Source organism: Procambarus clarkii, chromosome 55, assembly GCF_040958095.1.
Source record: "Procambarus clarkii isolate CNS0578487 chromosome 55, FALCON_Pclarkii_2.0, whole genome shotgun sequence".
Taxonomy (NCBI): domain Eukaryota; kingdom Metazoa; phylum Arthropoda; class Malacostraca; order Decapoda; family Cambaridae; genus Procambarus; species Procambarus clarkii.
In genome coordinates, this window is record NC_091204.1 from 12,835,854 (window position 1) to 12,847,615 (window position 11,762).

An 11,762-nucleotide genomic window follows, 5' to 3' on the forward strand; every position below is an offset into this window, starting at 1 on the left:
CGTCATTTTTTCCTTCCCACATTATCCCTTTCCTGCAACCAATTCCCTCTCACCGTCTCCCCACGCCCCTTCCACCCCCACACACCTCTTCCTCTCCCAACACTCCTTCCTTTCCCAATAAACCCCTTCAGGAATCTATTCCGCTAACCTCCACAACCTTTCCACCCATCCCATCTACCTCCCACACCACCCTTCTCCTCCACATGTCTTCAGAAGTGAATTTATAATCACTTCTTGGTTGAGTAACACTTTAATCCCCCGCCCGGCGTCGCTCGAGGACCCGCGCGGGCGGAAGTCTTTGAGTCTTCAGCGTCGAGGACATTTTTTTGTTGATATCGAAGCTCTTGGCGAGGTGATGGGCGCTGGGAGGCGCGAACCCGTTTACCGCTGTGGTCTGATTAGTCGAAGTCCGGGAGTCTAAGATGTCGAGGTTGTGGGTGTTGCTGATGGTGGAATGGGTGTTGCTGATGGTGGAGTGGGTGTTGCTGATGGTGGAGTGGGTGTTGCTGATGGTGGAGTGGGTGTTGCTGAAGGTGGAGTGGGTGTTGCTGAAGGTGGAGTGGGTGTTGCTGATGGTGGAGTGGGTGTTGCTGAAGGTGGAGTGGGTGTTGCTGATGGTGGAGTGGGTGTTGCTGATGGTGGAGTGGGTGTTGCTGAAGGTGGAGTGGGTGTTGCTGAAGGTGGAGTGGGTGTTGCTGATGGTGGAGTGGGTGTTGCTGAAGGTGGAGTGGGTGTTGCTGAAGGTGGAGTGGGTGTTGCTGAAGGTGGAGTGGGTGTTGCTGAAGGTGGAGTGGGTGTTGCTGAAGGTGGAGTGGGTGTTGCTGAAGGTGGAGTGGGTGTTGCTGATGGTGGAGTGGGTGTTGCTGAAGGTGGAGTGGGTGTTACTGATGGTGGAGTGGGTGTTGCTGATGGTGGAGTGGGTGTTGCTGAAGGTGGAGTGGGTGTTGCTGATGGTGGAGTGGGTGTTGCTGAAGGTGGAGTGGGTGTTGCTGAAGGTGGAGTGGATGTTGCTGAAGGTGGAGTGGGGGTTGCTGATGGTGGAGTGGGTGTTGCTGAAGGTGGAGTGGGTGTTGCTGATGGTGGAGTGGGTGTTGCTGAAGGTGGAGTGGGTGTTGCTGAAGGTGGAGTGGGTGTTACTGATGGTGGAGTGGGTGTTGCTGAAGGTGGAGTGGGTGTTGCTGAAGGTGGAGTGGGTGTTGCTGATGGTGGAGTGGGTGTTGCTGAAGGTGGAGTGGGTGTTGCTGATGGTGGAGTGGGTGTTGCTGATGGTGGAGTGGGTGTTGCTGATGGTGGAGTGGGTGTTGCTGAAGGTGGAGTGGGTGTTGCTGATGGTGGAGTGGGTGTTGCTGATGGTGAAGTGGGTGTTGCTGAAGGTGGAGTGGGTGTTGCTGATGGTGGAGTGGGTGTTGCTGAAGGTGGAGTGGGTGTTGCTGAAGGTGGAGTGGGTGTTGCTGATGGTGGAGTGGGTGTTGCTGAAGGTGGAGTGGGTGTTGCTGATGGTGGAGTGGGTGTTGCTGATGGTGGAGTGGGTGTTGCTGAAGGTGGAGTGGGTGTTGCGTCAAGGGGGTGTTAGTGGCTGGCTGGTGTAAGCGAGTGTTTTTAGGCTGCAGGGCCAGATTCACGAAGCAGTTACGCAAGCACTTACGAATCTGTACATCTTTTCTCAATCTTTGGCGGCTATGTTTACAATTATGAAACAGTTAATGAACTCCGAAGCACCAGGAGGCTGTTTATAACAATAACAACAGTTGATTGTGAAGTTTTCACGCTTGTAAACTGTTTAAAAGTAAACAAAGCCGTCAAAGATTGAGGAAAGACGTATACTTTCGTAAGTACTTGCGTAACTGCTTCGTGAATCTGGCCCCAGGTTTTTAACAAGACGAGAGATATATAGAGGTTTTCCTGGCAAAATTTTGAGAGGTAAACTTATTTTTTGTCTATTTGGGGGCCCGAACACAACACTTCCGGTGCCTTGCTGCTTAGTTTGAGTAGATTTTATGGGAATTCTGAAATTGGTCGGCCAAGTTTTGCGGTGTTTGTGAGGAGTTGTTGCTGTGTGCCGGCGCGCAGAGCAACGTGTGTTGAGTGAGGTTCACTCTAGCCAAGTTGTGACTTGGTTAACGGCACCCCGGGCAGAATGAGTGCCGGTTTAGTGCCTGGCCTCCCGTTGTGGGTGCCAGGGCGACACGACTTCCCGCTGTGAACCACATGGGGTAAATTAGTGGGTCATTAGTCGTCGGCACTGACAAGAGGGGACGACCCTCTATCCACCCACCCCTCCCTCAACCGTGCCCCCCTAACCCCATCCAACCAGGCACTAACTCATCTTTCTGACACTCCGTGGCACCACCCACCCCCACCTCACATACCCTCCCTGAGACCCTTCGTCGCTCCGCCACTCCAAGTGCTTTCTTGTCCGTGGCATTAAACTTTTCTTAAATCCTCCTCATTTCCAATTATGTTACTTCCCGTCACCTTCCTTATTACGGAATCTCTCATCCCAAGATCCTGCAACTCCTTCCCATCCTTCAGGATCACAATTCGATATCAACCCTCCCTCCCTCCTCCTTCAATCCCTTCCCCTCCCCATCAGATCCTAATCCACTCCTCACCAACCACCGTTCATACTCCCCCTTCCCCTATAGAACTACCCATTTACCTATTTTAGGCAGTGTCTCTTACCCCAAGGCCCTTCCCTGGCACTCTGCCTCTATATGAGGCATTACCGATACCTTCATGACAAAGGCAAGGGGCAGTAATTCTGGGGAGCGGTGATTAGTCTATTTATATGAAATGATCACATTGATTATAACAGTTTTTAAACGTGATTAAGACGAATGAGTCACCTTATTACGGCGTGTGAGGGATTTCTCAATATTTCTTTCTTGACTGAGTAAATGTTTGGAATTGTTTAGCAATGTGTGTGTGTGTGTGTGTGTGTGTACTCACCTAGTTGTACTCACCTAGTTGTGCTTGCGGGGGTTGAGCTCTGGCTCTTTGGTCCCGCCTCTCAACTGTCAATCAACAGGTGTACAGGTTCCTGAGCCTATTGGCCTCTATCATATCTACACTTGAAACTGTGTATGGAGTCAGCCTCCACCACATTGCTTCCTAATGCATTCCATTTGTCAACCACTCTGACACTAAAAAAGTTCTTTCTAATATCTCTGTGGCTCATTTGGGCACTCAGTTTCCACCTGTGTCCCCTAGTGCGTGTGCCCCTTGTGTTAAATAGCCTATCTTTATCAACCCTATCGATTCCCTTGAGAATCTTGAATGTGGTGATCATGTCCCCCCTAACTCTTCTGTCTTCCAACGAAGTGAGATTCAATTCCCGTAGTCTCTCCTCGTAGCTCATACCTCTCAGCTCGGGTACTAGTCTGGTGGCAAACCTTTGAACCTTTTCCATTTTAGTCTTATGCTTGACTAGATATGGACTCCATGCTGGTGCCGCATACTCCAGGATTGGTCTGACATATGTGGTATATAATGTTCTGAAAGATTCCTTACACAAGTTTCTAAAGGCCGTTCTTATGTTAGCCAACCTGGCATATGCTGCTGATGTTATCCTCTTGATATGAGCTTCAGGGGACAGGTCTGGCGTGATATCAACCCCCAGGTCTTTCTCTCTCTCTCTGACTCTTGAAGTATTTCATCTCCCAAGTGATACCTTGTATCTGGTCTCCTGCTTCCTACTCCTATCTTCATTACATTACATTTGCTTGGGTTAAACTCTAACATCCAATTGTTCGACCATTCCTGCAGCTTGTCCAGGTCTTCTTGTGTGTGTGTGTGTGTGTGTGTGTGTGTGTGTGTGTGTGTGTGTGTGTGTGTGTAATAAGTTTTAAGGAGGCAAGAGAGGCACTTACTGATGAAAGAGAAAGGACACACAAAACACTTCTTGGAATCATTGCGGCATTTCTGCCCAAAAGAAAAACCACCGATTCACATCCAATACTTAAATATCCCCCACACTGAGGATTCAGTAGAAAGTTGATAATCGTTGCGGGGGTTAAAATCCACCTTTAAGATGATGGAGGTGAAGTAAAAGAGAGTTAAAACTGAAGAGTGGCAGAAGGAGGAGGAGGAAAAGGAGTTAACACCAATGTCCCCCCCCCCTTCTTGCCTGTTGCAGTTACTGAAGCACGGAAGATCCTCTCATTATATTCAATATTAAGCTTTGATGTAGACACACTCGAGAAGCGTAAGAGTAACGAGGGTTTCAGTGTTGTTAGTGAGGTGTTGGATGGTGATGGTTAATGGTCATAGTTGGTGATGATTAATGGTGATGGTTGGTGATGGTGTTGCATGGTCGGGTTTCTGCTCTTTCATGCTATTGTAACACCGTAAGGTGTTTGGTTTAGTTTTATTTAATATTAATGTTCCTAGAGATACATGAGTCAGAGACAAGGATCTGAGAGGCGCCAGTTTGTCGGCCTGAAACTCACACCTCTAAGGCGTTAATGACCCCAAGTGACCTGAGGTCAGATCATGCAAATTTCACCTTGCTTCTGCTAATCTGATAACTGGCCTTCAAACATGCCGACGTTTAAGGAGTGGCTTGGTAGAGTGCCTGAGGCTATCTACTAGTGGGCAGAGTTAGCTACTAGGTTTCCCAATATATACTGAGGGAGCTGTAGAGCATGCAGGAGAAGCAATAGGAGACCAGCCAGCATAGCAGAGCAGAGCAGAGGCCAGCCGTCGAGATAGGCTGTCACCGGACGGGGGGGGGGGGTGACGCTGCCTGACATCTGCAGACTCCCCCCCCCTCTCTCTATCCAGCTATAGGCAGACACTTTGTGAGTTGAGCATGAAAGGTGACTTGGTCGTGTTTACAAGTGTTGTGTGAGGATCAGGGGCAGTCAAGTTGTAGGGTTCTCGAATTCTTGGATGATGACTCACTTTACATATATATCTTGAACATTAAGTTGAATTGCTTAAATTATGATACTTAATATGTGAAATATAATTGAATTTATTATTTAAATTGTCTTTAACATTGTTCCCTAGAGTTTTTGAGTTGAGGTGAGAAAGCCTTTGTGGTTACTGGTTTCATGATTTTAATGGGTACATGATACAGATGGGACAGACTAATAATGGCCTCGTGATAACATCCTTGAGCATATTGTGGTACAGACAAGTTCCATTCCTTGTCTTGTAGGTACGGACAAATGAATGGATGGTGGCAGCATTTCTTCTTCTACCCTTCTACTTCTACTATCTACTCTTCTACTTCTACCTATCTATTCCTCTCCCTCCATCCCTCTCCAACTCTCACTTTCAACTGACGACCCTCCTTCCTCCTACCTCTCTACCTCCCTCACCCCACACCCTCTTTCTTCTTCCCTTTCTTTTCTCTTATGCGTTTGTGGCAGTGAAATGTGTTCTAGAGTTCTCTAGGGTTTCGGGTAGCTGATCAAGTTACGGCGCCTTGTAGTCCCAGCACCTAGGTAGTCGAATACCTAGGTTACAAGGTGTTGAACGAGAGAGGCTGCCGTAGGAACTCTGGGAGTGCTCTAGAATAGTTAGCTAACTGAGGACGGGATAACGGACTAGAGAGAGCTGTTTCCCCCGGCCTCGTTAGTTAACTGGGGGTTGGAATAACGGACTAGAGAGAGCTGTTTCCCCCGGCCTCGTTAGTTAACTGGGGGTTGGAATAACGGACTAGAGAGAGCTGTTTCCCCCGGCCTCGTTAGTTAACTGGGGGTTGGAATAACGGACTAGAGAGAGCTGTTTCCCCCGGCCTCGTTAGTTAACTGGGGGTTGGAATAACGGACTAGAGAGAGCTGTTTCCCCCGGCCTCGTTAGTTAACTGGGGGTTGGAATAACGGACTAGAGAGAGCTGTTTCCCCCGGCCTCGTTAGTTAACTGGGGGTTGGAATAATGGACAAGAGAGAGCTATTTCCCCCACCCCCCGTTACACTATCCCGGACAAATTAAAGTACCTGCGGGTGGAATGTACCCAGTTTGTTGTATAAACTTATTTAGGTACACCTCCAGTTGTGCTGCCAACCAGGCGCCAGATTCATGAAGCAGTTACGCAAGTACTTACGATCGTGTACATCTTTCCTCAATCTTTGAGACATGAAAACTTGCTAATCAACTGTTGGTATTGTTATAAACAGCCTCCTGGTGCTTCGGAGCTCATTAACTGTTTAATAATTATAAACAAAGCCGCCAGAAATTGAAAAAAGATGTATAGGTTCGTAAGTGATTGTGTAACTGCTTCGTGAATCTGGCCCCAGGTTCGTAAGTGCTTGCGTAACTGCTTCGTGAATCTGGCCCAAGGTTCGTAAGTGCTTGCGTAACTGCTTCGTGAATCTGGCCCCAGGTTCGTAAGTGCTTGCGTAACTGCTTCGTGAATCTGGCCCAAGGTTCGTAAGTGCTTGCGTAACTGCTTCGTGAATCTGGCCCCTGGACTATGTGAAGGAGTCCACAGTGTGTCAAGTCATTCGCCACATAAAAAAAAAAAAATCCACATTTTTCAACGACTGGATTCATAGAAGGTTCGAGAAAAAATGAAACGAGTAAATCTAACCTTTCGTAGGCCTAATATACTAACTGCATTTGCTAAATTAGGCCTAAGAAAGGTTAAATAAGATAAGCCTGTTGCATTAATCGTCATGACGTGTAGAACACCAACAGTACAAAACTTGGGGATATTTCAGTTATACCAGTCCACATGATGTACAACTGATCAACAGCTTTTGCTCATTAATCTCTGATTGTAATCTCTCATTGTAAATACTTATTAAATGGTAAGATTATCGTCGCATGTTGTGAATGTTGTCTTCAACACCTGTTACAACCCCAGCCCTGAAGTCCTTGCTTACACTCTTCAGTACCCTCTCTCCTCGACTTGGTGGTGGGCAAGGGAGATGCCCATCACCCGTAGGATCATTAACCACCACCCTGCTTACAGTCACACATGCCCGGGGAAGATAAGGGCAGGTAACACTTGTTGCTGTGGCATCACAGATCATGTTGATCATTGAGTACGGTGCAAAAATGAAATTATCAACGATTCTGTCGATAGTTTGGAAATATTAGGATATCGTTACGGTACTTGTGAAAGGTAAGAGCGGGGAACGAACCTCGTAAGTGTGAGCCTTCTAAGTGGACAACTGTGGGAAAAAGTGTTTGAACAAGCTCTTCAGCATTATGTTAGTGAACGCCAAATTATCCATGATTCTATACAGAAGAGAATAAAATACAGGTGCATGGGTAACTACTTCATTAACAACTACACCTCCCCAAATCTCCCCCCCCCCCACCACCCTACACCTCCCCAAATCTCCCCCCCCCCACCCTACACCTCCCCAAATCTCCCCCCCAACCCTACACCTCCCCAAATCTCCCCCCTACCTTACACCTCCCCAAATCTCTCCCCCCCCCACCCTACACTTCCCCACCACCCTACACCTCCCCAAATCTCCCCCCCCCTACCCTACACCTCCCCATATCTCCCCCCCCCACCCTACACTTCCCCACCACCCTACACCTCCCCAAATCTCCTCACCACCCTACACCTCCCCACCACCCTACACCTCCCCAAATCTCCCCCCTACCCTACACCTCCCCATATCTCCCCCCACCCTACACTTCCCCACCACCCTACACCTCCCCAAATCTCCCCCTACCCTACACCTCCCCAAATCCCCCCCCCCCACCCTACACTTCCCCACCACCCTACACCTCCCCAAATCTCCCCACCACCCTACACCTCCCCAGGGCCTCCGGAGCGGACCGTACTCAGGACTGGGGAGTCACAAGGTGGTCCATCTCGTCCCGTATGATTGGGTTACAACCGCCCCGCCGCCGCCAGCTTCAAGACGACCCCAATCTGGACATTTGTCTACGATTATCTTCATCTTCTATTCATCACTTGCTGGCTATTAACATATTCATCATATGTTAATGAATAATTATAACTTATCTAGGGTAGAAGTGTTACAATATATTTATATCGTCAGCAGAACACATTGAACTGAACACTTATATAAATCATTATGTATACTACTAAGATACATAGTAATTATAATATACATATGTATATACAATAAACATAACTATACATAGAATAGAACTAATAATAAAGTGAATATATGTGTACATTAAATAATACAATGTTTAACGTTAATTATTTCATCTTTTATGTAATGCACACTTAAGGAACAAATAATAAAGGCCATGATTTATTACGGGCTTATTGAACATATTAGGAAGGATTATATATGGAGGAAGGATTAAGACAGGATTTTCCTTAAGTACTTTTGAATTTAATAATACATCTTCAGTAGGATAAAGATGTATACATCTTCAGTAGGATAAAGATGTATACATCTTCAGTAGGATAAAGATGTATACATCTTCAGTAGGATAAAGATGTATACATCTTCAGTAGGATAAAGATGTATACATCTTCAGTAGGATAAAGATGTATACATCTTCAGTAGGATAAAGATGTATACATCTTCAGTAGGATAAAGATGTATACATCTTCAGTAGGATAAAGATGTATACATCTTCAGTAGGATAAAGATGTATACATCTTCAGTAGGATAAAGATGTATACATCTTCAGTAGGATAAAGATGTATACATCTTCAGTAGGATAAAGATGTATACATCTTCAGTAGGATAAAGATGTATTATTTAATACAGCTTCAGAAGGATGAAGATGTATCATTAAATACATCTTCAGAAGGATGAAGATGTATTATTAAATACAGCTTCAGAAGGATGAAGATGTATTATTAAATACGAAAGTACTTAAGGAATGTCCTGTCTAAATCCTTCCTTCGCGGTCTGACATTGTCACATTGTTCATCACGTGTTAATTTCGAAGTGATTTACACACACACACACACACGTACTTTCAAAGCTTTATATGACAAAGAGTGCTTGGAAGACGGGACACCACGAGCGTAGCTCTCATCCTGTAACTACACGTAGATAATTACACTTAGGTAATTACACACACACACACACACACACACACACACACACACACATGTCGACACGAACGAAACCTTGAAAATTATATCTATAGTATTTCAATTTCTTTAATAAGGTTTCGAATGCTGTAGTATTTATCGTCAGATATATAGATCATCAGCCTTTGAATTTTTCGCACATATATAACCTGTAACCTTTAAGGAAGACTGCTTCTGGAAACACAGTGTTAATATTTAATTCCTGTCTTTGTAACTTTTCCTACAATAAAGATAACTTATTAGCATTTTATATTTGTTGTGTTTAAGTTCTTTATAAGTTCATCTCTCTATCTGATGACGCAAAGTTTTTGCAACTTTGATTGTGGACATCCATGTGTTGATTTGTCTATAGAAAAGTTTGTGACATACAAAATCATTAAAATAAAACACTGACACTCACTCTTCGCTCCAGCGAGGCTTCAAAATTTCGTTACTTTTTTTTTTTTTTTTTTTTTTTTGAGATATATACAAGAGTTGTTACATTCTTGTACAGCCACTAGTACACGTAGCGTTTCGGGCAGGTCCTTAATCCTACGGTCCCTGGAATACGATCCCCTGCCGCGAAGAATCGTTTTTTCATCCAAGTACACATTTTACTGTTGCGTTAAACCGAGGCTACAGTTAAGGAATTGCGCCCAGTAAATCCTCCCCGGCCAGGATACGAACCCATGACATAGCGCTCGCGGAACGCCAGGCGAGTGTCTTACCACTACACCACGGAGACTGCTAAAGAGAGACTGCTTACTACTTTCAATAAAAGGCAGTGTACTTATATACTGTGACTCGCAGAGTACATTCCTATCATTGAACGCACATAGTAACACCCAGAAAATAGTGATATTCGAATGAATGTTTTAGCTGCTAAAGAAAACAGATTTGAAATTAAATTCCTTTGGATACCATCACATGTTGGCATCTCAAAGCACGAAATTGTTGATATGGGTCATAAAAGTATTTGTGTGTACGTCTGATACCATACGACTTGTGTAAAGGAGGAAATGTAGATGTTTATCTCTCAGAATGTTTGGTAATATGTTTATTGTTTGTGATGTGTGTCTATGTATGTATTAACACGATGTACTGAACGGGGTGAGAATAACTTGAGCTACCTCATCCCTTTGTGTGTATTTTACCTCAATAAACTTATTTCAATTTCAATTCAATTGTTAATATGCTTGCAAAGACAGCCTGTAGTAGCCAGACCAATAGTAGAAATTAATATGGGTGTTTCATTAGCAGTGACACACAGAACACTTAAACAAATGTCTAATGAAAATCTGACTTAACAAATTCACAAAGACCTGAAAGTTGTAGCATTAAACATTACAAATTCACCAGGGCCTTGATTAGGATTCGAACCTATGCCATGGATGTTCTCAGACGTGCTCTAGTCATCTAACATTGCCGTGACATCATCCAACATTGCCGTGACATCATCCAACATGGCCGTGACTTCATCCAACATGGGCGTGACATCATCCAACATGGCCGTGACTTCATCCAACATGGGCGTGACATCATCCAACATGGGCGTGACATCATCCAACATGGGCGTGACACCATCCAACATGGGCGTGACATCATCCAACATGGGCGTGACATCATCCAACATGGGCGTGACATCATCCAACATGGGCGTGACATCATCCAACATGGGCGTGACATCATCCAACATGGGCGTGACATCATCCAACATGGGCGTGACACCATCCAACATGGGCGTGACATCATCCAACATGGGCGTGACATCATCCAACATGGGCGTGACATCATTCAACATGGGCGTAACGTCATCCAACATGGGCGTGACATCATCCAACATGGGCGTGACATCATCCAACATGGGCGTGACGTCATCTAACATGGGCGTGACATCATCCAACATGGCCGTGACATCATCCAACATGGGCGTGACGTCATCCAACATCCCCCACATCCCATCTCCCATTCCGAGCAGTGTTACCAATGCTTCACATGCGCCTGAGTGATGGATGCGCTCACTCAGGCCTCATCCCGGGCGAGTCATGAATATTAATGAGTCACATGAGTAGTTTTAACGCACTAACCTACTCAAGTGAGGCCTGGGAGGCGCCTGACTCAAGCTTGTCTTTACTACGTCACATTTATAACGGAATCGACAAGTTAAAAATGCCATGTATTTGTAACATATACAAGCACCGTAAGATCATCGTTTTCTATGAATCGGCCTCGATGAGTTAGGTTGTGTGGGTTGGTACTTAAGCCCACCAGCCCAGCCGGATGAAATGATACGGTTATCTTGAGATGATTTCGGGGCGTTAGTGTCCCCGCGGCCCGGTCCTCGACCAGGCCTCCACACACAGGAAGCAGCCCGTGACAGCTGACTAACACCCAGGTACCTATTTTACTGCTAGGTAACAGGGGCATAGGGTGAAAGAAATTCTGGCCATTGTTTCTCACCGGCGCCTGGGATCGCCGGCGAGAAACTTTAAGGTGCTTATCTATATGATGTTAAGCTAATGTCTATTCCTGTCCATGGAGGACAGGAGAAAATGTATATATCCTGGTTATCACGTAAAAAAAATTACACGCATATTATAATATATTATATATATATATATATATATATATATATATATATATATATATATATATATATATATATATATATATATATATATATATATATACATATATATATACATTGTGACGGTAACGCGTTGGTGTTCGGCTGTTCAAAGCTAGGGGTATGGCCTCGTCACATAGTATAAAAAAAAAATAGAAAATC

General features: G+C 45.1%; 1 protein-coding gene across 1 annotated transcript; it reads right to left on the reverse strand.

The window, feature by feature from the left end:
• Positions 1 to 250: 250 nt before the first annotated feature.
• Positions 251 to 10,943, reverse strand: LOC138352938 (uncharacterized). The gene is made up of 2 exons (XM_069305594.1): positions 10,396 to 10,943; positions 251 to 1,535 (listed from the first exon to the last, which is right to left on the reverse strand). Exons 1-2 carry the CDS (start codon positions 10,941 to 10,943, stop codon positions 251 to 253), a joined length of 1,833 nt encoding a protein of 610 aa, XP_069161695.1.
• Positions 10,944 to 11,762: the final 819 nt, after the last annotated feature.